We start from the raw sequence: 27,769 nt of genomic DNA, 5'->3' as shown, positions 1-27,769 counted from the left end.
CATTCCCTCAACATTACATTACATTCCCCCATCCAAACAACGGAATTCACTTCAAAGTATTTGAATTCCCTCATAACATTACATTCCCCCATCCAAACACACTCTTGGTCTTTCTTGTTTTAGGTTGTTGAAATGGGCACTGTCCATGGACTGAATTGCATTACTCTTTCAACTGAAGTCGAAGAGTAGGTTTTATATGCAACTCAAGAGGTTGTGAACTTGAATATTTTCAGCCATGTAGAAAGGAGGGTGTTGCTGAATTAGCAATAAAATTACATCATGTGGAGTAGGATTACTGAAAGTTAAGACTAATATGTATACAGGGGCGATTCCCTTTGAAAGGATGGGGTAGCTTTGGCTACCCCAAAATTTTTATTTTTATTGACTCATTAGGTATATTAAATGGCTAGCTACCCCAATAATATTTTTTTAGCTACCTCAACCAAATTCATTTGCAAATAATTAGCATAAATTAAAAGGTTAAAAAATTATTACTTGATTAATAAACTTATTTGCCTTATTTTGACATTTCATTCTCTACAACAACTATAAAGAAAGCATTTTTAGCAATAAAAATTATCAATAGGCAAACATAATAGACGATAATTTCATGCAAATAACCTATTTGTCTACGTTGAAAAAAAAAAAACTTTTAGAAAGATACGTTGAAAAAAAAAGTTAGAGATTAAACATACTTAACTTTTAAATTTAATATATAATATTTTAAAATATATAAAAAAAAATTTACCTAAACAAATTATTTGTATTTGGCCCCCTCGTAAAAATTTCTCTAGCTTCGCCGCTGTATGTATATGTGTGTCTATGACATATTATGTGTTTTTTTAGGGATTTTTTCCTTACTATACATTACGTGATACAAGGTCAAAGGAAATATAACTCAAATTATACTGTATTCTTCAACAAATTATTGTTGGTTCAGTTTCTGGGATTTTTTTTTTTCCCTTGATGTAGACTTCAAAATTTGAGTTTTGGTTAAAAAAAAATGAATGTGCCGAAAATTTAAATACACCTTCTATCTGATGTGCTACAAGTTCTTAAAGTAAAATAGAGCGTAAAAATGAAGGGAAGATTGATCTCTCTTCTAAAAAACTGCAAATCAATATATCATCTTCAACAAATTCATTCTCTCATTTTCACAACTGGTCTCCATCAAGATACTCACACTCTCAACAAACTCTTCTCCGTTTCCATTCATCTCAACAACGATTACTTTCACTATTCTCTTTCTATCTTCAACCACACTCATCACCCTTCTCTCTTCCTCTATAATCTCCTCATCAAATCCTTCCTCAAACGAAACTCTTTCTCCACCGTCATTTCTCTTTTCAATCAATTAAGACTAAATGCTCTTTACCCTGATAATTATACTTACCCTTTTGTTTTAAAGGCTATTGCTTTCATTCGAGATTTTCGTCAAGGGACAAAAATTCATGCTTTTGTTGTTAAGACTGGTTTAGATTGTGATAGTTATGTTTCTAATTCGTTCATGGATATGTATGCTCAACTGGGTCGGATTGATTTTGTACGTAAACTGTTTGATGAAATGTCTGTGAGAGATAATGTTTCATGGAATGTTATGATATCTGGTTGTGTTAAGTGTAGGAGATTTCAAGAAGCGGTGGAAGTTTTTCAACGGATGAGGGTTGAAGGTAATGTGATGATTAGTGAAGCTACTGTTGTTAGTAGTTTGACTGCGTGTGCTGCGTTGAGGAATGTGGAGGTTGGGAAAGAGATTCATGGTTTTATTGAAAAGGAATTGGATTTTACGATGATTATGGGGAATGCATTGTTGGATATGTATTGTAAGTGTGGTTATGTGAATGTGGCTCGTGAGATTTTTGATGGGATGATTGAGAGGAATGTGAATTGTTGGACTAGTATGGTGACTGGTTATGTGAGTTGTGGTGAGTTGGATAAAGCGAGAGATTTGTTTGATAAGAGTCCGACGAGGGATGTCGTTCTTTGGACGGCTATGATTAATGGGTATGTGCAGTTTAATCGTTTTGATGTGGCGGTTACGTTGTTTGAGGAGATGCAAGTTAGAGGAGTGAAGCCTGATAAGTTTATTGTGGTTGCTCTTCTTACGTGTTGTGCGCAGTTGGGAACTTTAGAGCATGGAAGGTGGATTCATGATTATATACGTGAAAACAGAATCGTGGTGGATGCTGTGGTTGGTACTTCTCTTATTGAAATGTATGCTAAATGTGGTTGTGTAGAGAAATCTTTGGAGGTTTTTATTGGATTGAAGGAAAAGGATACTGCCTCGTGGACTTCGATTATTTGTGGACTGGCCATGAATGGTAAGACCAGCGAAGCACTGGAGTTGTTTGAAGAAATGAAACTATTTGGGGCAAAACCTGATGATGTTACTTTTATTGTTCTTTTGAATGCGTGTAGTCATGGAGGATTGGTAGAAGAAGGCCGCAAGTTATTTCATTCCATGCCATGTATATATGGTATTGAGCCAAATTTAGAACACTATGGGTGTTTCATCGACCTTCTTGGTCGAGCTGGACTGTTATGTGAGGCGGAGGAGTTGATAAGGAAGTTGCCGGACCAAAAAAATGAGACAACAGTTGCAATTTATGGATCTTTGCTTAGTGCCTGCAGAACTTATGGCAATACTGATATGGGTGAAAGGATTGCTTCAGCACTAGCAAAAGTGAAATCCAGCGATTCGAGTCTTCATTCACTCCTTGCTAGCATTTATGCTTCTGCTGACAGATGGGAAGATGCAAGCAAAACGAGAAGTAAGATGAAAGATTTGCATATCAGAAAGGTGCCAGGATGTAGTGCCATTGAGGTGGATGGCATTGGAAACCAGGGAGGAGTTGGGGACTTTTCCAGTTTTCGGTCCAAAATTGGTCTGCCTACATGAGATAGGTGAGTGGAGGAGAACTCAACTATTGCCTAATGCAGTGTCCTACTTCTATGGGAATTTGATTCTATAGACGAAAGTGCAAGATTTGAACACCAACTTCTATTAATTTATACCTCTCTCTTCCTACTTTGGATGATGCTTATTTTTAAATACAAGCTCACGAACTCAGCAGATCATCTGCATACTGCCTCGTGTGTCCTCCCACAGAATTCAAGATTGTGTCAATTTCGTGTAAGGCATCTTTTCCTCATCTTAATCATGTCCTATAATGGGTGTGCATGATTCAGATAACTTAGTGCATCAAATAAACAATCAGAAGATCAAATCCAGTTAACAAATTACTTTTAAGTCTGGTGCTTGTAAGGACTGAGTGTTGTGAAACTATGCACAAGCCCTTGAAGATGTGTTTCTTTTTTACCCTAGCACCTTTCTTTAAGATGCAAGTGCAACTCATATTTTTATCCCTAAAAATAGGTTGATCACTTCATATTGAACTGACCCCTTTATTTTCTCTAATTGAAGAAAAAAATAGATTGTTTTATAATTAAAACTGTGTATTCATTTCTCACATTTAAGTTGTTTCATATATTTAGACATTTTGTTCTTTTTAAATTAATAGCCTATTATGAAAACAATATCATTCAGTTGTGTTTCATAAATTTTTCACAGTTAGAATATTACTTCCGTTTTATGCTTACAATAGTGAAACAATTTACTTGTTTCTTCCCCACATTTGAAGTGAATAAAATAAAATTGTGAAAATAAATTGTTATCTGTTTCATTGATATTGCTTAAATCATCCTTTATTTTTCTATTCACTCTTTGGTGAATACTGAAACTATTACTCTTAATATTGCTTTGTTTGATATTTAAGAAGTGAAAATTTTGACACTCGCACACTTTGTCATTCTTTTTTGTTCATTAAACGTAGTTGGTCCATGTGTGTGGATCTCAATGGGTTCTGATTTAGATCTGCCTGCTATGGAAAGTTATGCTGAAATCTTGGAGATGTTTGGTGTGCATCATTTTAATTTCCCTTTTAGAGGTGTTGTACTGTATAAAATTGTTTATCCTGACGTAAATGTACCTGAATCAAACTTTAGGCGAGAATAGTTTCAGCACGCCGTACTCCAGAAACGATGTTCTCTTTACGCCTTGTATGCTGTGAGTGAGGAAAAAAAGTTAATATGCTGGTGCTGGTGGTGCAGCTCACTTGCCTGGTAACTTCCTTCAATTGTGCTTTGTATTAATTTCCTCAAAGACCAATTGTCTTCGTAACATTAATTTAAATCAGGTTATAAATGCCATTGGGATGGGATATAGAATCAAAGTCCAAGATCTTAAAATGCAATAGAACTGAAAATATATATTGCGTTTCTGAAAAGGAATAAGTTACATGATAAGTTGCTGAAATGAATATGCTTACAGTTACCGATGATATTCTTGAAGAAAGACTTATTTTAAAAAGAACCAATCGACAGTTTTTTTACAAACTGCCAGAAAATACAAAATTCGGAAAAATAATAATCAAATTATAGTTTCATAACTTGATGTGTACAACCAATTAGCACCTGGGTAGTGAGTAGTTACAATTCAAGGTGCAGCATTTGGAATTTGTGCAGACAAGACTCGGTGACGATACTCTCCCAGAGCCCATATGGGAAAGATGTTTCGATATGATGAGTAGTTCAGGGTACAATTCCTCATAAATACTCCTGTTATCTCCTGTAGTTGCATTTTTTAATTTGTTATCAACTTATAATTAATTAATGAATAAGAATAGTATATAAAATTGATGGAAGGAGAGAAGTGCTACACTAATTACCTGTTGTGGGAAATCTCCATCTTCCATCTGTGAATTGATTATTAACTTCATTCCACGGTGTATGGGTGTAGGATCTATATCAGCCTTTTTGTAACAAAAACATTCATAATTAGAAAAGCGCATTTATTAACATAATTTATAATTACCAAGAGGCAGGAGCTAAGCTAGCTTTATTTTTCACAATACTAACCTGCCCTGCACCAATAAGGGACAACAAAGCCCACGAAGTTTGAACTAAATTTGCACGGTTGTCTTCTAGGTTTGTATATACCTATTTAAATTAACAAGGAAAAACAAGTGAGTTCTCATTCAAAGCAAAATGAATATACAATAATATATATACCTTGTTTTGGCTTGACAAATAACTTTCTCCCCACCCCCCATTAGGAAGCTGCTTTGACAATAAAAATTGACAAGCTTTTTGCAAGGAAGGACTGTTACGGTAATTCTTTCCACAAGCTGTTAGTCCCTCTACAGCAAACCAAGTGCCATACGTATAGCAAATTCCCCAACAGCCGTACCTGTGGAGTAGTGTATGTACTAATTATGTCTATCTATACTAAATCATGAACCAAACAAAAATTAAAGAAAGTCTCATGTTTAACACAATAGATCATTAGGTGGTGTATAATAAATAGAGAGAGTAGAAGATAGAATACCAGGATCCATCAGGGTTTTGTGTGTTTTCAATGAAATGAATTGCTTTGGAAAGGCAGTGATGTATTTCCTTAGCTCTATGAGTTGGGTGTAGCTTTGTGAAGAGATACAGGGCTTGCATTGCAGAACCAGTGCACTCAACATACCTATTAATTTCACAATGAACACATATATGCAGTGAGAAATTTATATATGCTTCAACAATGAATATGTATACACACACATATATGTTTATGATTGATGTTGCTATATATCTTACTCCCTCTCAATCAGTGTGTCTTCAAAGAATTCAGTTGGATTGAATTTCTGCAGTAGACATGCATGCATAGAATTAGTTGGTTGTCATTCTTACAAACTTTTCTTTTATATAATAATATGTTTGACGAATAAGAGTAACTTCATAGCATACCTCTAACCAACTGTAAGAATTTTGAGGCTCCCAAGCAGGGAACCCGCCATTACTGCTCTGTAGCGAGAGGATGACATTAACAGCATCGTAGAGTCGCTCTGTTTCCAATTTTTCTCCAACAAGATCAGTTGGCATTTTTGACAACAGGAGTGCGGCCTGCATGTGTTTTCATGAATATCATGTCATGCCATGCATGTATATTTTGAAAAACCTACAAAAATAGTTAACATTTATATATGACGATATAATTAGTAAAACCTTGAGTCCTTCTGCGGTGCAGTCAGAGACTTGCCAACCTTGGTCATGCATTGAGAATGTCCACGATCCTTTGCATATGTGTCTGTACATTGCTTTGAACTCACCGGATGGATTTTCAACTACCTGTGAGGCCTTCAGGAAGTCATGTGCTTTCCGAAGTGTAGGACCATACTCTTCACTCACGTTACAAGCAAGTATTGCTTGTATAGCAAATGCTGCATCCCACATTTGACACCCAAAGCTCTGCATTCATTATTATTATTTAACAACTGTTAATTTTAGTGGAGTAATATTATACCATGATTTTTTTTTTTTGAAGGATAATATTATACCATGATTAATTTATATTAAATTACTTGAAACTGAAAATCTGATTCTATTATATGGGGAATGTGTGTATATGTACACATGAGTATCCTAGTCAGTTCCAATAATTAGAGAAAGAATCAACTAAGAAAGGAAAGCTAAAGAAATATAATCAAGGCATAATAACTCAATATCCTAAAGATACTAATCATATTTATATATCTTAACAAAATTAAATGAAATGTTGCAGGCCTTAGTTGGTTGAATGAATAAAAATACAATATTAACCTGGATTTTCAAGCCATCTTCTGCAAGCCAGAAGTAATCAGGGATTCGGGCTAAATGAAGTTTGTATGCCTCTGAGTTCGGGTCTTCAACCCAACGCGCTATCAAACATAATACCTTCTCTACACTTCCAATGCAAAGGTATCTACTGTTCTCATCCTCGTAACGCACATGATTAATTGCAATTTCTAATGCCTTCTGTCTAAGCTTGGTGAAAGGCCAGCAATTCAGAAAAGGCTCTCCCACATGATAAAGAAATCCCCATAACATATCTTGAATCATAGGATGTGGGTAGTACAGATCCTCCTGAAATTGCATGCCATTTTCAGTTTCATATATCTATATGTATGTATGCATCAAATCAACAATTGTATGTATGCATATCAATTAAAGATATAGATAATATAGATTGGTTCCACACACGTACAAACCTTAGCAATAGTATTCCGGGCTTTGTTCCAGTTGATTTGATCATAAGGTTGATTGTACAGTTCTTCTCTCAGTGATTTGATTAGATCAGTGATAGGGCCCACAAACTTCTTCCCATATAGATATGACATGGGCATGTAAACTAACCGACAGTAGCACAACATTTTCCCTGAATGCATATTTAATTTGACCAAGGCATTAGACAAGATAATGGTTGCATATAGAAGTTAAGGAACCCCAAATTAATGTAGGACCTAGGTATGCACCTGGATGAATAGGGGTGAATTTTGGTAGAAACCAGAATTCTGGTGGAAGTGGATTGCAGCCTCGCCACTCATAAACTCCAAGTACCTATATATAGCGTGATTGCTTATTTTGATGCATATTTCTCTAAAATAGAATGCACTGCTGTATATATAAAATGAATGAATTAAATTAATTTACCGTGACCCAGAACTTTCCCCATGATGGAATAGCCACTAAACCACCATGGTCAAGGATCCAATTTCTGCATCTCTCCATTGCCTTGTCTTCACCATCTTCAGGTCCTTCTCCAAGCAGCCTCAGTGCAATATAGCTCAATGCTGATCCAAACATTGTGCTATGACCCTCTATATGGAATCCCCATCCACCATCTTCGTTCTGTCACCTCATCACAAATGGTATTGAAATAACTGATTGAGTGATTATTCTATGAATCTTGACAGTATATGACTTTCTTGGTACTACCTTCCATCATTTTATCGATGAGTTGAGAGACACTAAAATAATACTTACTAGACAAAAAGGGTCTTTTGTATCATGTGTGGAAATTAATGCAAGGAAGTCTTAGGTTTTCAAATGCAATTAAGAAAAAGGGGATTTCTAACTTGTGCCTCGCCGACCACAATTCGCATATAAGTTATTACTGAATAATAAAATGGTGAATATTGTTTTTTTCTTTACCTTGTGCACAATGATGACCGCAAAAAAAGATTATTTCACCTCACTTAGTCTATCCAAACCTTACACAATTAGCTTAATCCTAAACTTAAATTGATCCTGGTTAGTGTGCTATTTAATTTTGTTCATTTATATTTTATTCTTCTTTTCATTTGTCATATTCAAATTTACAGTTATCCTATAACACCATTCATCAAATTCAAACATTGTTGACATATATGTCTTGAATTTTGAGCTGTGGGTTATTCCAGAGGAAGTTGATATCAGATCACAAACATTGCAAAACTTTGGGCGAGACCTATTATGATGCTTTCTTTGTGATAGAGTGTAAAGGATGTTTATTTAGGTTTAGGATTTTTCTCCTTGTATTTTTTAGCAATTACTCAATTAACCTATTCTCCCTGAAAAACTAATAAGATGAACCTCTGTATACTCTAAAGCTGCTGCATAGACATAGGCTACCTTGGCAGAAACACATATAGTTGCATTCTCTTTCATTTGTTTTGTTTATGATGTTTATCTTTGTAAGTAGCATCAAAGCTTCATTATATGGAAGAGATAGTATCTATGTTACCGATGTGAAGGAGGATACGGAGTTGAAAGAACTGAAGAGAACTGTCTATTGTTTAGTGAAGATGGTGCAGAAGCAACATCTTTGATTCTGAGCAGGGGAAGGGATCCTCATCTAAAGGGATTTTTGCCTCAATGAAGTGCTTATATATAAGTATATATATAGCAAGGAGTAGGGGCAGCTAAAGAAACATTGTCTGAAGCAAAATAGGGGGAAGGAGTCAAAGTAGAAAAGGAATGCAAATGTGAGTGATGGTGAGGCATTTGCCAGTGTCGACAAACAATTATAGTTTTGAAGAGGGGGATGAATGGTCATGATGTTTTGTCAACTTTCCTAACTCGTTCAGTTAAGTCTATGATTATCCCAATTTGTTAGGATTACAGTTATTTGTTTTTTTTTTCAGGGTCTTTATTTGATCTCAATTATTCTGAGGAAAAATATATTCTTATTTAGTATAGAAGTAAAATGCATGATTTACATAATACCTGGTGATTATATAAATACCGAACAATTTCCTTCTTATGTTGAGGTCCTAGAACCTCATCAAGGGATCCTGTAACATAGAGGGCCATTACCTGTATGCATATAGTAATTAGTTACAAATATCAATACGTCCAGTGGTCATCAATATCAGCAAGTACTAAGTAATCTCTCCAGTTTTATATATAAGAAAAGGCTGGATCAATAAAAATTGTTGACCAAATTTTCTCTTTTGTATAAAGATCAAAGGGAGTTTCAATCGAAGATCAAAGGGACTTCACTCACCAATGGTTGAACAAAAAACAAAGGGCCAGCAGATTCTGCAGGCCAGTGGCCATCATGAGCTTGAATTGAGGAATAGAAACTTGTAGCCCTTCTTATTGTTGTAATCAATGCTTCCCCTGTTATGATATCTTCTTCTCTCAGTTTAACTGCTGGTGGAATGGGGCTACATTGATTCTCTTTTTTTAGCTGCATGTTCATCAATATTCAATCACCATATTTAGAAATGACATTGGAAATTAATCTACTGCACTTCTTACGAACTGCAACAAAGTTTACTTTTTAGAACTACAAGAAAGTTTAACAAAAAAAAAAGTATTTTACTACAAGGCTAAAAAAAACCGTTTACAAACTAGTTTTTATATCTCCTAAAAAAACTAGTTTTTATAAGTAAAAAAATCGCTTATTGTAAATAATTTTTATCAAGTAAAAAGTTATTAAGACATGAAAAAGATAAATAAAATAATGTATATCGTCTTTATTTATACCAGCGTTCAGACGAACACTAACACGTTTTTTTTTTCCTTCCAATGACAACTGTTATATTAATTGTTACATTAGTTTTTTCTCTTTGTCAGGACTTGAACCTAGGGATGGCAAAGCGGGCCGGCCCGCCCCATTTAGGCCCGCCCCGTCCAAGCCCGCTAAAAACGAGACGAGACGAGCCGAGTCAAATTTTGTGACCGAGTCCAAAATCTCACCCCGCCTCGTTTAGTGGCGGGCTTGCGAGTTGGCGGGCCGGCCCGCCAAACTAAAACTTTTTTCTTTATTTTTTTTACTACTTAATTGTTACAAAAAAAAAAAAAAAACTATGTTACTTTTATTGAAAAAATATAAAAGAATATGTAGCAAGTAAATTTGTGAAAAACAAGATAATTATCAAATTGTCGAATTCAACATCATAACTAATAGCAGTCGAATTCAACATCATAACTAATAGCAAAATAAGGAAAATGCGCAACATAAAACAAATCATAAAATATATCCAACAACCAAATTATAAAATAAGTCTCAAAATAAATAAACTCAACAACCAAGATAAATCCAAAAGCATAAAATAAGTCTCAAAATATATCTAACAACCAAAATAAATCCAAAAAGATAAAATAAGACTCAAAATAACAATTGAAACACGAGTTAAGCGGGCCGGCCCGCCACGCCCTGTGCTCGTCCCGTTTCCAACGAGTTAAGCGGGCCGACCCGCCCCGCCCCGTGCCCGCCCCGTATTTTAACGAGACGAGACGAGCCAACTATAGAAAGCGAGTTCAAAACTTCGACTCAGCCCGCCAAAAATAGCGGGCCAAACGGGCCGGTCCGACGGGTCAGACCCGTTTTCCACCCCTACTTGAACCCTGAACCTCCATTTCTTTAACCATAAATTCAACCCAGTTGAGATACTCAACCTCCTCGAATACTAACGTGTTTGTTCATTTTTCTATTTCCTTTAATCGTATATAAAAAGATAGAGAAACGATATTTGCAATATTTGAACAACCCATTTTCCCCACATATATTCAACATTCCATTTTATCTCTATTTCTCTCTTATCATTTTATCAATTTATCATATTAATTACATCATTCTCTCATAAAGTATATACATCCATTTATCACATTAATTACATCATTCTCTCTTAAGGTATATACATCCATATAAAATGTACACCAAATTTTTTCTATAACTAAACTCCTTTTAATAAATTTCAAATTTTTAAAAAATAGGGTATTTTTTAGTGTATTTATTTTAATGTTCACTTTATGTATAATTTTGTTTAAAAAATAATAAAATTTTAAACGCTAGTGCGTGTTCAACTATGACTTCTCATTTCACAAAACACTTCATAGTATATTTGGAAAATTAATAAAAATACCAAGTAAATGAACGTAACACATATATCTAACTCTAAGGACACATTGTTTTTCTTTTGATGATCAATCTTATAGCATGTCCAAAAAGCTTAAACCGTATTGGATACTTTTGGGAGTCTATTGTGGGTCATAGTCCTAATTACTTTTGGTTAGAAAAAATTTATTTTATGGGAATTAAAGTTTCATGCTTTTCTTTTATAATTATAAATGCAAAACTAATTTTATGTTTGAAATCATGTGAAGTATTTAGAATCACGAGTAATCATTGTAATTTTTTAAAAGCTATAAGATATAATTTCTGTAACATCAAGGTGGATCCGTGATTCTGACATTTCCACCGTGATACCGAAATTAGTAAATGAAAGCAACATACACCGAATGAATGCAATGAAAGTTGAATTGATAGTGCAACATGGTTGTAGCATTTCGAGTCTGGGTCCACCCCCTGATGCAGGAGGGTTTTATTAGTAATTTAGTAGCATTTATTATTTAGCCAAATCTTAGTAATTTTCTAGAACTTTCTATTATTATTTCGTTTTATTTTATTTCGGCCCACGGGTTTGTTATTTCTTTCACTATATAAGCAGAACTTATGTAGCCTAAGAGGCACACTTTTTGATTCAATAAAATTATTCGAGATTTTCTCTCAATTCTGGTGGATTCCGGAAACCCTTATTTTGATAGGTTTGTCGCTTGCAACCCTATTTTCACAAGTTTGTTGGTTGCAAACTTGTTCTTTTCTATCTAGGTTTAGCGCTTGCTAACCCCACGCTGCTGAACAGTTATGATGAACTCACTGTTTAGCCAATTATCATCAGCAACTAATTCTCTGACATGCTTCTGTCCATTACTTGTTGCCACGGTTGCATGGTTGAAGTCTGGATATTGAGTTGAGGAGTGATTTCCCCAAATGATAACATTTTTCACAACACTAGCATGAACATTTAGCTTCTCAGAGAGTTGGCCTAATGCTCTATTATGGTCAAGTCTAGTTAGACATGTTATAATTTTCTCGGGGATTGATGGAGCAAATTCTTTCAATATTAGAGCATTTATGTTTGCTGGATTGGCAATCACTAGCGCTTTACAATTTGTAGCAACATGCTCCTCCAAAGCTGAAACTTGAGCCTTGTAAATTGAAACATTTTTAGACATTACATCTTTTCTTTCCATTCCTTCCTTCCGTGGGAATCCTCCAATCATAACAGCAATGTTAACATCCTTGCAAGCTTCAACATCATCCATAGTAGCATCAAGACATTGGGTGAACTGTTCACTGTTGGGCTTAGACGAGACTTCTGATTCTTTAGTAGTGTGGCTGCCACCTAAGTGTTCGACGAATTCTCGGAGTGGTTCCATTTTCTGCACATCCACGACCTTCAAGATGATTACCGTGAATTGTAACTCCATCTTTGGTTCATGGAGCTCTTTTTCTGCATCAAACTCATATGATGCCGTCGACGGTGTTTGTGGGTGAGATACCGCTTGCATCCTGGTGTCCGGAGGTTCTGGTGGCGGTGAGATTGTTGCCGGATTTCGCACAAATATGTCTGGCCTAGACGGAGCTGCCACAGGTAAGACACTGATTTCTCTCAATGTATCAAACAGATACTCAAAGCAAATAGGACAATTATGATGCATTGCTCTTTCTACATAATTATGCCCCTCTTTGATTTCCACGGAATAGCAACATCCATATTTTTTGCAATGGAAAAAGTTATTACTACCACCAATTCTGCAGATGCCACATTCATCACAGTGGTATTGCTGCTTTGAAATATCATCATTAAAGAATTTACATGTAGCACAAGAGTACTTTCCTAAGCATGCTCCACAGTTTATGCAGTTTTGAAATATCGCTTTTGTCTGTTGGGAGTACTGATATGGCGGTTTTAGCGGTGGCGTCAGAGTCATATTGTTGCACTGTTCGAACTGTATTCTTGTTGATAGAAGCAATTTCTTTTCACTCAAATTTGTTACCCATGATGAATCTAGAAGTGATTTTCTCACAGTGGCATTGGAATAGTTGTTCGATGGTGTAATGGGGGGTAGCAACCCTTCAAACATTGTACGTTTTAGCTTTTCCCAATCCAATATTTGGTCTGTAATTCTCAACTCATTGACCCACAACTTTGATAATTTCATCTTACGCGTTGGTGTGAGTTTCGGCTGCAACTGCAAAGGATTCTCACACGTCGTCGAATCTCGGTGGTTGGTTGTCGGTGGTTCTGATAGTGGAAAAACAGTGAGGTCTTGAGAGGACCCATAGCTGTCCACTGTTGATAACCCTTTCTTCTCCATCGACATACTTTCGTCATGTGATCCGGAATGATCACTAACGGCAGAAGAGGAGTTGTCGAGATGCTCTACCACAAATTTAATTTCTGAACTTGGACCTGTTGTGGATATGTCTTCAATTTCTGATTCATAATATTTAGAAGTTGCGATTAAAACAGGTTCTGATTGTATATTTTCAACAATAGTGCTCAATGAATTAGAATGAGGGAAATAAGATTTATCTTTCTTGAAAGAGCTATTCACATCTGACATAGAGGAGTTCGCGACTGAGAATCTGAAAAGTGAGTTTGCAGCTCCATGTGCTCATCAGTCTCCTCAATACTAACAACAGGTTCAGTGACTGAATTATCTTCGATCAGTCTCCTCTTTCAATAGCGCAAGAATTCTTAGAATATACGTTATTAAAACAGAATGTCTAGCAATATCTTTAACCATCTTACGCGAACACGAGTTACCTGCAATTCTGAAAGCATGTCTCAAAAGGCCGGTCAAGGAGTAATCTTTGTTGTAACAAAACGGACAACGATATACTGAATCGTAGATTTCAAATTGGTAGTAATCATCCTTCAACTTTGTGTAATATTTACGCTCATAGTATTCCAAATCAGATTCATTGGCATATTTTGATTTTCGGTACGTAACAATAGTAGGGATGTTATTACAAACCCTAATAACCGGAATTGGTTCTACTCCTCTGTTCGGATTGTTTCCGTTGTTGTTGTTGTTGTTGTTGTTGTGGGCGTTGTTGTTGTCAACCTTAGCTGTCCACGCCACCATCTGGTCTAAGAAAGCTTTGATGGTCGTGGTAAGAGTCACGGTTATGCCGGCAAACTCTTCCCTCATCATCAATTCATCTCCCATGGCTGATCCGTTAGGAAAAGAACAGGAGAAACCTGCTCTGATACCAACTGACGCAGTACGGAAGCGTAGGGTTAGCAAGCGCTAAACCTAGATAGAAAAGAACAAGTTTGCAACCAACAAACTTGTGAAAATAGGGTTGCAAGCGACAAACCTATCAAAATAAGGGTTTCCGGAATCCACCAGAATTGAGAGAAAATCTCGAATAATTTTATTGAATCAAAAAGTGTGCCTCTTAGGCTACATAAGTTCTGGTTATATAGTAAAAGAAATAACAAACCCGTGGACCGAAATAAAATAAAACGAAATAATAATAGAAAGTTCTATAAAATTACTAAGATTTGGCTAAATAATAAATACTACTAAATTACTAATAAAACCCTCCTGCATCAACCCCTTGCTATATCTCTTCCACAATTCTTCAAACCTAATCTAATCCTTTCAATAAAAACAAGACGTTGAAGTGTTTTATGGTTTGTAACTAACGACTTAAACCATACGTAACTTTACGTGCCAAAAATGGTGAGAAAAAAGACCTGCATGTTTTTGGAGAATGATGTCATCACTAATTAACCATAAATCACTAAAGGATACGATCTAGTGAATCTAGGGGTGTACTTGCACGTAATCTTTATCCTATGAAGTCGATGGTAAGTACTAAAAAGTAAAAAATGCAGAGATTATATATAGTTGTTGTGTACTTTAATTTCTTCCAAGTAACGCAATCTAGTTATGTTATGTACTCATCTTAACGTACGGTATTGAGGAAGTTTCCTATTCTAATTGTTTATACTTTTTTGGTCACTATAGTTTTACATTTTTTAGGAACTGATCACTATATTTTAAAATTCGGTTAACTATGTAAATGCTTCCTATAAATATCTATAATTTTGTTTTTAGTCCCTACAAAATAAAATCACACTTTTTAGTTTATGTAAAATTTTCCCTTAGCATTTTAAGTCCCCGTAAAATTTTCTATCAACATTTTTAGTCATTGTAAAAAATTTCCGTCTGAAACTTTGGTCTCAAAAAAGCTAAAGGAAAATGTTTGAAGGACTAAAAAGTGTGGTTTTGTAAGGAGTAAAAATAAAATTTTGAATATTTATAGAGACCATTTACTTAATTAACCATTTAAAATTTGACGGTTTTAGTCTATCAATAGAATATTTCGTCTAAAATATGATGATATAACATGTTTTAAATGATTTTTTATTTTTACAATTTCGTTAATGTTGATATTTTTCTACCATCAGGTAAATATATCACATTTATTTAATAATCACATCACTAATATCTTAGTTCAAAAATACGATGAAGAGACCAAAACTATTAGATTTTAAAATAGGGGGATTAAATCCATAAAATGATTAAAATATGGTGACCAAAATTGCAATTAAGTCTATTGAAAAAAAAGGTAAATGTATTATTGACAAACCAATAATTAATGTTGCATTAAAACTTGAAAGTGACAAATAATGTGAAACAAAAAATTTCTCCAAAAGTACAAGTATTTAGAAACTGAGTTAAGCATTACAAGTAATAGTTAGATAATAACCTGAAATTTAAGATAAATTACATTAACGATATCTGCAATTAAATGAATTGGATACCAAGTATGAGGCAATGAAGGAGAACACTTTATTTTGGACGATCAATAAGTTATAACATAATTAACTTTATTTTACTCGGTTTGTTGAAATCAAGTAAATTAAGATTTTTAATTTGTGAACATGAAGTAGTTTATAAGAATAGTCCATGACTTGAAAACTTTTTACAAAAAATGGATATTTTACTCTTTTAAAATAGTCTTTATAAAATGCAAATATAATTCCGGTAAAAAAATGCAAATAATATTAAAAAGTGAATAAATTTTTTGTAGGGTATAAACTTAAAATTTGTAATTTTTTATGGATTAAAAACATATTTAAAACCAAGATTTTCACAAGCCACTGTTATGTAGGCCGCTTTTATTCTGTCTGGTGTTGTTTTGTTTCTGTTTTGGATATAGGGAGCATTGTATGTTATGAGAATTGCTCTTCTTTGTCCTCGTGAGCTTAGCTCAGTTGGTATGGACAATGCATAAAATATGCAAGGTACGAGGTTGAAACCCCGGCCACCACCAAAAAAAATAAAATTGCTCTTCTTTCATCTGGTTTTGCTCGTTTCCATCAAAATTGTTGAGCATGAGTTAACTCACGCATGTACATTTTCAACATCAGTTAACTCACGTATGTGTATTTTTCAACGTCAATTAACTCACGTTAAGTGGAAATGAGCAAAATCAGATGGGAGAAGAGCAATTATCGTATGCTACTACCATAGGCTTTTGTTAGATGAGTGGTTAGCTTGTTTTTACTTATTTGGTGGCTTCTGCCATTTTGTATCACAGGACTCTTATGTCCCGTCTGCTCTCATTGAGTTGATTGGATTCTTTAATAATATAGTTGTTCAAAAAAAAATACTCCACTAGCTAATTACTTTGATTATATATCAAATTAAAATAAAAATGCTAATAAATGCTTCTTTTTTTTTGCCGGGGTTTGAACCCCAGACCTTGCATATATTAATGCATTGTCTTTACCAACTGAGTTAAGCTCGCGAGGACGCTGACAAATGCTTTAAAAACACGTGATAAGATGTCTAAAAAAGAAACTTTATTTTGAAAACAATGCATTTAATAACTTGATTTTGTTTTTTGACAAATAATATCTTGAATTTATCACTTATTTTCATTTTTAACAAGTGCCCTTAGGTCATCTCTTGATAGCATAACCCATTTTGAACTCTGGATTTTCTAGTTATTTAGGAGTCAATTTGTAGCTGCTACACGATAATATAAGATAGTAGCAAGATTTAAGATAACTAGTTTTAACTACTTGAAATTATATATCTATAGGTTATATAGACATAGTAATGAATGAATTAACTAATTATATTATATATACCTGCATCCTCATCAAGAGGTCAGAACTTTGTTTGATGGAGAATCTATTTTTGGTGAATTGAATGCGTAGCCTTTCAATCTCAGCATGTTCTTGTGGTGTTCCTGCATTTGGATCAAATTCCCAGTGTTGACGTCCTATGAAGTTATTCACAGAAATCAACCCTTCTCCTCCTTCTGCTATCTTCAACTTCCACATCTTTTTCTTTATTCTCTCTCTCTATATATATGTTGAGATAATTTGGAAAAGAAAATGAAAAACCTTAATAATATTAACTACACCTTAATAGTTAGGTTCTGCCATGGCTCAAGAGTTGTCTGTGTATATATACTCACACAGTCACACGTATATGTGAAGCTGTGAATCATCGATCACTATTCAATGACCCAAAAAGGACTGCATGGAGTAATTAATTAATACCAAAATAAGATTCAATTTATTTATACTATTAGAGTAAAATGATTGATTCGATAAGAAGAAAGATATATTGAGAAAATGAAGTAGTAGATTTTATATAAGATATTAACTAATTTCTATGCATTTAAAATGTTTCGACACTTGTCCGACCATCAAAACATGTCAATAGATATTTGGAGAGATAAACCCATTATAGTTGTTCCGGTGGTATTGACTTAAAATCTGAGATGTGCTCCTCTTCGAACTCTAAAGTTCGATTCTCCTCGTGTCAATTTAAGTTAGTTAATTTAACTTTTTAAAAATATAATATTTGTAGAGATATTTCAAGAACTAATTTAAAAACACGGCATCGTAAAATGATTTGATTGAGTAAAAACGTTTGTATTGTCACTGATGTATACAAATTAAATTCTTTGAATAATTTAAATAAAATTTCAAAAATATCTAAAATAAAAGTGCGCAAGCTAAATTAATTATATTACAAGTGTGCAAGCTAAATTATAGATCTAGCCCCCCCCCCCCCCCCCCCCCCCCAATTGAGCTACCATCTTGATGTTATAAAAACCACCATTATTACTTACCTTATATTAGGTGTCGCTTAACCACAACATATATAACAATGTTACCACGTCATATATTTATTTTTTTTCATAAGAAGAAACTTATTGCATTTCATTCATAATAATAGTAGAGATACAAGATGGAATCCTAATATGAATATGGAAACTAGCATGACGCAAAGCCACTCTAGCAAAGTTATGAGCAACTTCGTTGGCTTGTCTCCAGATAAATCTAACATCAGAGGTTACTAAATCAGAAGCTAACAGGCGTCTACAATCATTGATTACTGCGCTAAAATTAGAGACGCCGTTATTACTACCATAAAGACTATCTACCATAGTTTTGGAATCAAGCTCAAAGTCCACAATACCTAGCTGCAGATCGCGAACCCAGTACATGGCTGATAATAAACCTAAAGCCTCACCCAATCCACATCAAGGAGCGGAGACATCCATTCAGTCTTAGCCAGAACATAACGACCTTCATCATCTCGAATGCACACACCAATGCCAACCTGATTCTGAGCTTGAGAAAAGGACGCATCAACATTACATTTAAATCTACCGGGACTTGGTTTAATCCACTTCAAGTCGTTTGGGCCGTAGTGGGATGATGAGGGATAGGATGACGAATAGACTGAGCATTCCTCCAACTACTAAGAAGAGATCATGCACGAGCACAAATAGTTTGAGCTGTTTCAGTAACATTGTTCCATACTTTATTGTTTCGATGCTTCCATATACTCCAGAGGGTCACACTGAAAACCTGCTTTTGCTGCTGGTCCAGGTGTTGTAAGATAGCAAACACATTGGTTTGAAAGCTTATATCAATATCAAAATCAGCCATCAAAAGACTCCATAATCCACTCCGCTGCCAACAAATCTTGCTTTTATCACACATAAAGAACAAATGGGTATTATCCTCACCAAAATCATCACACACTGCACACCTATTAGTACACTGAACTCCTTTTGATTGCAATCGGATTCTTGTGGGCAAACAATTACGACAAGCTCTCCATAGGAAATTCTTGACCTTTGGGGGCAATTTTAAACTCCAAATACAATTCCAGTTACCCGACACACGATGTTGTACAACTGCCACGTCATGATTCAAAATACCCTTGTAAGCCTTTTTAACTGAATAGATATCATCCCTCTTGAACTTCCAAACAGGCACATCATGAGTTACCGAAAGGAATAACGGAGTATTAAAAATATTTCTAGCAGTAGCATTGTCAAAAAAAGCATTAATTAGCTCCATATTCCATTGTTTTTGGGGTGTAACCAACAAGTCAGACACAGTGATAGATGGCCACTGCAAATGATGATGAGTAGACGGTAAAATTCGTGCAGCATTAATGAGCCATGGGTGATCCCAAACTGGAATGTGTTCTCCTGTGCCAATACTCCACTGAAAACCACGACAAATCATGTCTTTGGCACTCCATATGCTACGCCAAACATAACTAGGATTGTGGCCTATGCTAGCTCCAAAATAGTCACTTCGAGGAAAATATTTAGCTTTGAGTAAACGAGTGATTAGAGAGTCTGGAGAAGAAACCAACTTCCAAGCCTGCTTGCCAACCATAGCCATATTGAAAGCCTTAAGGCCCTTAAAACCCATACCTCCAAACACCTTGGGAACTGAAAGGCGTTCCTAAGATAGCCAGTGCAAGCCTCGAGAATTCGCTGAATTATGACCCCACCTGAAGGAATTTAACATTTTCTTTATCTCATTAATGAGGGATCCCAGAAGAAGGAAAATACTCATCACATAGGAAGGGACAGATTGCAAAACAGACTTAATGAGAACCTCCCTTCCAGCCTGCGAGAGACATTTACTACTCCAGGAGTTGATTTTATTCCATATACGATCCTTAATAAATTTAAAAGTTGCATGTTTACTACGTCCAATCATGGATGGTAGTCCAAGATATTTACCTGTTCCTAGCACTTGACGAACACCAAGAGTAGTAGCAATGAGATCTTTCAAATCAACTGGAGTATTGCGACTACAAAATAATTCTGACTTCTGGAGATTAATGGCCTGCCCCGAAGCTTCTTCATAGGTAGCTAAAATATTCTTCATACAAACAGCCTCACGTTCACAAGCTCTAAAGAAAAGAAAGCAATCGTCTGCAAAAAGAAGATGAGAAATAACTGGTGCATCTGTGCATATCATAGTACCTCTAATGTTATTACGATGTTCAGCTTCGCGAATATGGGAGGAAAGACCTTCAGCACAAATGATGAACAAATAAGGTGAAAGGGGATCACCCTGACGAAGGTCGCGCCCTGGTACAATAGAACCCACCGATGCTCCATTAACCAAGACCGAGTAATCAACTGTCTCAACACAAAGCATAATCCAGCTAACCCATCGAGATGAGAAACCCATTTGAATCATGATATCTCGTAGATAATCCCAATCTAGTCTATCATAAGCTTTACTAATGTCCAACTTAAGTGCAACATCCCCACTCTTTCCTTTAGCCTTAGCCTTCATGTAGTGAACAATTTCAATAGCCACCATGGCATTGTCTAAAATGGATCGACCTGGTACAAAAGCTGACTGATTAATAGAAATACATTTATCGAACACCAGTTTGAGCCTAATAGCAAACACCTTAGCTACAATTTTATACACAACATTACAGAGAGCAATAGGTCGCCAATCTTTCATGGAAATCTGTGAATCACCTTTTGGAATAAGTGTAATATTAGTAGAATTGACATGTGGTGGGAAAGCACCACTTGCTAGCCAATGACAACCTACCTGATAAACTTCATGACCACAAGTGTCCCAAAAATGCTGATAGAAACCTGGATTAAAACCATCCGACCCTGGACATTTATCTGCTTGCATGGAGAAAGCTGCCTGTTTGAACTCTTGTAGGGTGGAGGCCACAGTTAACATATCGTTATCATGTTGTTTCCAAAAAATATCATCTTTGATTAATAATTTATCCAACCTGTGCCTTAACATGTTGAAATAACTCACATTAGAGGCATCCACATGCGAACGGACAACTTCAAGCTTACATTGAATCTTGCGGATCTCTTGTATAGCGTTTTGATTAGCATTCATGCTCCATTTAGAGAGGTCCATAGCACATTGTTCGAGTTTATTCACAAGAGGATGAGCACCATAACCTTGCCATCTTTGAGAAACAAAAGGTCCAAATTCGAGTTCAACAAGCCACGCATTCTCAAAGCGAAATCGACGTATACCACAACTAGAAGCAGGCTGCGGAGTACAATCAAATTATAATATACTTTTTTATTTATAAATGTGATCATTCAAATTTTTTTATGGTGTAGTAAAAAAATTATTCTTAATATTATTTTTAAATTCGAAAAATAAATAAATAACATCAACAAGCTTTAAACACCATTTCATCATTAAAATCTCATAAGACTATTCCAAAAAAAAAAACAAAAAAAATATCATAAGACTACGAAACTAAAATTAATATATAAAGTTGGCTCTTTTTCTTTTCTTAAGAAAAATCAATGGTTTGAGTTAGAATTTTTTTCCAACCCTTTTAGCATCATTTAATGCACACACTATTTTTGGCATTAGACTTTTGATTTACAATTCGTCAAAGACTACTACAAAAACACTCCCACTTTTCCTTCCTTCACGCTGAACAACATGCCAAAACTCTTTCTTCTCAACACAAAGATATTCTCAGTGTTATTTTTTTGAAAAATATATATTGTTCCAAATATCTATTGTTTGCATAATATTAAGCATGAAATATATATTGTATGTGTAATATTATATCTCAATTAAGTTTTCATTATTAAAAAAGATATTGGTTAAAAAAAATGATTAAAAAAGATAAAGGAGAGTCTCTAGATAAAGGTAAAATAGGGTATGTTGATGTACTTCTATATGATTCATAGATAAAGGAGACTCTTTAGATGACAATTTATGACTTCCGGATGAAGTATATACTAAAAAGAGACCATCATTATTGTTAAACTATATACCAAAAAGAACATCATTACCTGATGTGTATATTATATTATAATGTTTTCTCATTTGTCTTATTTTTTAAAGAAGAAAAAAAGAAATTAGAAAAATCATGTTTCCACTTTCTTTTTCTTTTTTTAAGAAAAAATTGAAAAACAAAATAATAGAAAAATCTAGTATCCCACATGTATCGATTTTCACTGTTGTATCCCTCGGGTATCTCAAAAGTATCTGAAATGTATCAGCAATTGTTCTTTTAAAAAATAAAATTTAATCACGGGATACTCTTCCTATACGTATCGGAGCGTATCGGGCATGTATCAATGCAAGATACATATCGAATATAAGTACGTCGCCAATTTTAAAGTATTGGGGCTTCTGAGCGTAACCATATAAGTCAATTATTAGAAACATCACATTTTATATGAAGAGGCTAGAGTTTGAGTCCCAAATTTCGTACTTATTCATTAAGGGTGAATTTCTAACCATTAGACTACTTAACAAAAAAAATTGTATGTTAATATTTAATTAAATTGAGGCCCTTACTTTTGCCACCCTATTGCCTTCTCGCATGCCCTATTTTTTTCCGGAAATGCCTTGGGGGATTTTTTCGAAATTGGATTATTTTTCACTTTGTTTTTTGATTGTTTTTAAAAGCAAAATTCACAACTGCTGAAATGGAAAAAAAAAATCTAATTGCTACTAATATATAAACATATTTCAGATTCTATAATACGAACATAGTTCGGAGATTCTAAAATCCGAACAAAGAGTATTTTGATGAAAAAATCGGACGCACAAAAAACATATAAGGTAAAAAAAAGTAACAGTTTTAAATTGATAATTTAAAAAAAAATAACAATAGTCCCAGCACATCATGTGCATTAAGTTTAAACCTAATTGAGGGTACGAAACATACAGGGTGGGGAAAATCTAAAAGGGTACGAAACAAGAACCATCAATCTTAAATTTATGAGACTTTTTATGGGACTTCATCTATCAAAAATAAGAAAATCCGATGTTTAGTTTGATCATATCGTTCCGTAACTTGTCCAAAAAATAAGAAAAAAAATCAAGGATCAAGACTCCTTATAAGAGATTTTTTATTTGTACAAAAAGAGGGATCAAGACTCCTTATAAGGATCAAGGATCAAGACTCCTTATCGGTGATCACAACTATTTTTTATTTTTTTATTTTTACAAAAAGAGGGATTCCATTGCCTAATTTAGTGCCTGTTTGGGCCCACGGTGGAAGAGGGCCAAAACCACGTTTTCTCTAACGCTACAATTCTCAGCTTTGGAAAATCACGGCAAATCATGTATTGGACAGCGTGCACCGTGAAAAAAACGTGATACCAAACACTGCCTTATTCAACCTATTACAGGAAAGTAAATAATTTACAAAACAAGTTGCGATTAATTTATAATTAATACTTTGACTTTGTTTTGAAAAAATAGCAAATAGTTAATAAGGAAACTTGTAGCGGACAAATTTATAACAGATAATATATCTTAATAGCTAAGGATATATAATATTTTTTTACTAAGATAACGAATAAGTTAGTTGATTCCTTAAACAAAAAACTAGTTGATTGAATTTGCCGTATTTAATAAAATTAACGATTGGACTAGCTTATAAATATAAATGAGATAAAAGAGATATATTTAATTTTCCTTTTTTCTTAAGATTAATGGGGTAAAATTTAGAGAGAGAAAAATGATGAACTTTAAGTTTTAAGCTATACGCTAGGTTTTTTCTAGATTACCCTCTCTTGTTTAGAGGGTATTTAACCCCTCATGATATCAACCAATCAAAATGTAATATACATTGGCAACATTAAATGTCAAATAAATGAGTAAATTTTTTCTATAAAAAAAATAATTTTAGGTAACTTTTAAAGTTTTAATACTTTTAATTTTTATTTAATTATAGACAAGATTACATTATATGTCCTTTATCTTATTTATTTGTAACAATTTGGTCCTTTATCTTTATTTTTTTCCGTTTAGGTCTTTTATCTCTCATAAAAGCACATATACATCCTTTTTCTCATTTTTTTTTTTATTAAAAAATTACATAATTTTATTTTTTTAAATATATTTTTATTAAAAATGAAAAAAAAATCCAGAAATATGATGAAGATGTTCATCATCTCCGTCTTCTTTTTTTGAATCTTCATCATCTTCATTGAATCAGAAAAAATTCTACACAAATATATCTCCAAGTATCATGAATTAATGTTATGTTCACCTCAAATCTTCTTTTAAACACAAAAATCAAAACCATATAGAAAAGAGATTTAGTTTCATCACAAAAAAAAAAAATTAGTTATATAAATTGGCACACCGTATATTATTATTATTTTCTAACTCAATATTCAAACTCGGCATAAAAATAACCCCAAAATTGAGAGCAGCTTTGCACATCAATTTTGTTGTTTCCAGAACAATCTTAACTTTTGTAAAGCCTAACCCTTCCGCTAGTGACTAAGCCTCCACCATCCGCCTTGCAACATTTGTGAAATTAAGGTTTTGATTTTTGTGTTTAAAAGAAGATTTGAGATGAATATAACATTAATTCACGATATTTGGAGATATATTCTAGTAGAATTTTTTTTTATTTAAAGAAGATGATGAAGATTCAAAGGAAGAAGATGAAGATCATGAACATCTTCATCATATTTCTGGATTTTTTTTCATTTTTAATAAAAATATATTTTTAAAAATAAAATTATGTATTTTTTAATAAAAAATGAGAAAAAAAGATGTATATGTGCTTTTAAGAGAGATAAAGGACCTAAACGGAAAAAAATAAAGATAAATGACCAAATTGTTACAAAAAAAAAATAAGATAAAGGACCCCTAATGTAATCTTGCCTTAATTATATTTAGGTGTTCAATCTTAATTAATTTACACTACAAGACTGGCTTAAAACAATTAAAATTTCACATCAAATTTCTTTCATCTGAATGTCCTTAAATTTATCGGTTACATTCATAAATTTTCTTCTTCCCATTTTGATTGTTCAATTTTTTCGTTCTAAACTGCCGCATTTTTCAATTTTCGTGAGAATCGTCGTCGTTCGTTTGATTCCAAATATCGTGAGAATTACCGTTATTTCCAGAACCACGTCAGGTATGGTGAGTTGATTTTTCTTTTTGATTTGATTTTTCTTGGTTGTGAGGTAGTTAATTATAACAATTGAGTAAGTCATCCATTATACTTTAAGGATTGCTAGCAGGTCTTGCCGCTGTGATGTTTTGGGAGTTTGCTAGCATTTTTTTCGGTTGCTGCTGAAATGGTTATGTCATGAGGCTTTTGTTCTTTTGTTTGGACTTAAAGGCTTTGGCTGATAGTGAGGCAGGTCTATGCGTGTTAGCAGATTTTATTAGGTTGGCTGCTTAAATAAAAAAAAGTCATGATACCTGACGCGGTTCTAGAAACAACGACAATTCTCACTATTATTTGAAACTGCAGCAGTTTGGAACGACAAAATTGAACAATCAAAATGGGAAGAAAACGAAAAAGAAACAAGAATTGATCAATAGGGAAGAATAAAGAAGAAATTTGAATGAAGGAGATGTTTTTGTTCTCACGTTCGGGGTTGTGGAATGGAAGAAATTTTATGAATGTAAGTGATGAATTTAAGGACATTCAGATGAAATAAATTTGATGTAAAAATTTTATTTGTTATAAGTCTTGTAGTGTAAATTAATTAAGATTGAACACCTTAATATAATTTTTTTTTTTTTTTGATAAGGCCAGAGCATAATAACATCAAGAAAGAGAATAGGTGATTTCTCAACTACACTCTGATCTTGTGTCAAATGCTCATAAATATTATTAAAAAAAGGAAAAAAAAATACAAAAAAACTGGGGGGACATAAACCTTAACCCAGTAAAAACAAACAAAAGTGCAGAACAACCCAAACGGGCATTACAAACATTTTAACCCACACATGATCCAACCTCCAATGAAAAGGTCAGCTATTTGGTGTATGAACCAACCGTCAGCACAGAAAAGTCCAAGAACCAACAACCCCTTGCAGCGACGCAACAAGAAACATCGACTCTTTCGAGTCCAATTAGTCCAATGTCAATCATACGAATGACTAGGATTCCAAAGCAGTCTGAAGTCAGCCACAAGGACTGCAACAGATATTCAACAGCATCCACGTGTCACCATATATTTGAAACCTGCAGAGCTCAACAACTCTGGATAATAATCAGAGAAATCAAAGACATGACCACACGGCAGACACCGACACCACCGACACCGACACCGACACCTTAATATAATTAAATAAAAGAGTAAATTACACTCTTCTCCCCTCCAAGATTCTTGAATTACACTCCCTTCCCCTCTTATGTTAAAATATACACTCTCCTCCCCCCTTATTCCAAACATATTAAAAAACATTTCATTCCCCTCCCTTAAGAGAAGCTTGAATTACATTCCTCTCTATTCTTATGTTAAAATCTACACTTTACTTCCTCAATATTTTTTTTAATAATCTAGCAAAAAATAAAATAAAAATCTAACACACTTAAAAAAAAAAAGTACTGCGGGTCTATTTTAACATAATCAAAATTTGAATACATATTTTTCGCTATTTTTTATTCACAATTACATTAACATATAGTTTTAAACCCTATTATAAAATATGAAACAACGAAAAAATAAAATTTGAATACATATTTTTCGCTATTTTTTATTCACAATTACATTAACATATAGTTTTAAACCCTATTATAAAATATGAAACAACCAAAAAATAAAATTACAATAATTACTAAATACAGTAAAATATGGTTATTTATAAATTAGTTTTATACTATAAATTATAAACTTAATAGCAAAATATTTAAGTTTAATTACCATTGATATTTAAATTATAAAGAAATGAATTTATTTTTCTTAAATGGTGGTTCAAAATTAGTATATATCATAAAAATATTTATTTATGTTAAAATAGATTAAAGTGTAGTACATATTTAATTATTAAGGGAGAGTTGTAATTCAAGCATCTTATAGGGAGAGGAGTGTAGATTTTATTTTTAAAGGGAGGGAAGTGTATATTTTAACATAAGAGGGGAGGGGAGTGTAATTTACTCTAAATAAAAATTAAAAGTATTAAAAGTTACCTTATGATTAAGATTAACTTTTTTATTTTTAGAAAAAATTGATTCATTTATTTGACATTTAATGTTGTCTATGCATATTACATTTTGATTGGTTGATATCATGAGAGGGTAATTACCCCCTAAACAAGAGAGGGTAACGTAGTTCTCACATATACGCTATTCTAACTAGCTTATCCAAAAATGCTATAAACTTGTAAAAATTGAGTTATAAATTACTCGTAAGAAAATGATGATTACATAACATGTCTTTTTTAGTATATAAATTGTAATCTAAAAACCATAAGCTCACAAATGTGTATTGCCTTACCTAAAAAAATGTGTATATTGCTAAACATACATAGTCTCTAACCAT

At 33.7% G+C, this 27,769-nt stretch overlaps 3 protein-coding genes and 1 pseudogene across 4 annotated transcripts; 1 reads left to right on the top strand and 3 right to left on the bottom strand.

Annotated features, from left to right (window-relative positions):
* Positions 1 to 955: 955 nt before the first annotated feature.
* LOC146918720 (Pentatricopeptide repeat (PPR-like) superfamily protein) lies at positions 956 to 9,591 on the top strand. Of its 2 annotated transcripts, XM_085720345.1 has the most exons (4): positions 956 to 3,133; positions 4,006 to 4,122; positions 6,608 to 8,929; positions 9,307 to 9,591. In XM_085720345.1, exon 1 carries the CDS (start codon positions 1,079 to 1,081, stop codon positions 2,897 to 2,899), a length of 1,821 nt encoding a protein of 606 aa, XP_085576471.1. In that variant the 5' UTR covers positions 956 to 1,078; the 3' UTR covers positions 2,900 to 3,133; positions 4,006 to 4,122; positions 6,608 to 8,929; positions 9,307 to 9,591. The 2 variants fall into 2 exon arrangements, with proteins under 2 accessions (XP_085576471.1, XP_085576470.1); XM_085720344.1 differs by lacking the exon at positions 9,307 to 9,591 and having other exon boundaries at positions 6,608 to 9,066.
* Positions 4,243 to 17,610, bottom strand: LOC146918718 (lupeol synthase). The gene is made up of 15 exons (XM_085720343.1): positions 17,316 to 17,610; positions 9,350 to 9,535; positions 9,070 to 9,159; positions 7,516 to 7,713; positions 7,338 to 7,422; positions 7,074 to 7,240; positions 6,646 to 6,948; positions 6,052 to 6,294; positions 5,794 to 5,949; positions 5,644 to 5,690; positions 5,387 to 5,530; positions 5,071 to 5,248; positions 4,918 to 4,998; positions 4,728 to 4,811; positions 4,243 to 4,627 (listed from the first exon to the last, which is right to left on the bottom strand). Exons 1-15 carry the CDS (start codon positions 17,508 to 17,510, stop codon positions 4,496 to 4,498), a joined length of 2,289 nt encoding a protein of 762 aa, XP_085576469.1. The 5' UTR covers positions 17,511 to 17,610; the 3' UTR covers positions 4,243 to 4,495.
* LOC146918719 (uncharacterized) lies at positions 10,329 to 13,875 on the bottom strand. The gene has a single exon (XM_085720346.1). The coding sequence runs from the start codon at positions 13,762 to 13,764 to the stop codon at positions 11,965 to 11,967; it is 1,800 nt and encodes a 599-aa protein (XP_085576472.1). The 5' UTR covers positions 13,765 to 13,875; the 3' UTR covers positions 10,329 to 11,964.
* Positions 17,611 to 18,391: 781 nt separating the features above from the next.
* LOC146918717 (uncharacterized) lies at positions 18,392 to 27,769 on the bottom strand (annotated as a pseudogene).

Source organism: Medicago sativa, chromosome 6 (genome assembly GCF_051527215.1).
Source record: "Medicago sativa cultivar Bolivia chromosome 6, Bolivia_mono, whole genome shotgun sequence".
Classification (NCBI taxonomy): Eukaryota; Viridiplantae; Streptophyta; class Magnoliopsida; order Fabales; family Fabaceae; genus Medicago; species Medicago sativa.
This window is presented reverse-complemented; position numbering and strand designations above follow the sequence as displayed.

What these genes read in the sequence shown, in the direction of transcription:
- LOC146918720 (XM_085720345.1), top strand. Translation starts at nt 1,079, where the DNA reads ATGAAGGGAAGATTGATCTCTCTTCTAAAAAACTGCAAATCAATATAT.
- LOC146918719 (XM_085720346.1), bottom strand. Translation starts at nt 13,764, where the DNA reads ATGTCAGATGTGAATAGCTCTTTCAAGAAAGATAAATCTTATTTCCCT.
- LOC146918718 (XM_085720343.1), bottom strand. Translation starts at nt 17,510, where the DNA reads ATGTGGAAGTTGAAGATAGCAGAAGGAGGAGAAGGGTTGATTTCTGTG. An exon ending in GGGGAAAGTTCTGGGTCACG is followed by an intron (nt 7,423 to 7,515) that starts GTAAATTAATTT and finishes CGCTATATATAG; the next exon opens with GTACTTGGAGTTTATGAGTG. An exon ending in CCCGGAATACTATTGCTAAG is followed by an intron (nt 6,949 to 7,073) that starts GTTTGTACGTGT and finishes ATGCAATTTCAG; the next exon opens with GAGGATCTGTACTACCCACA.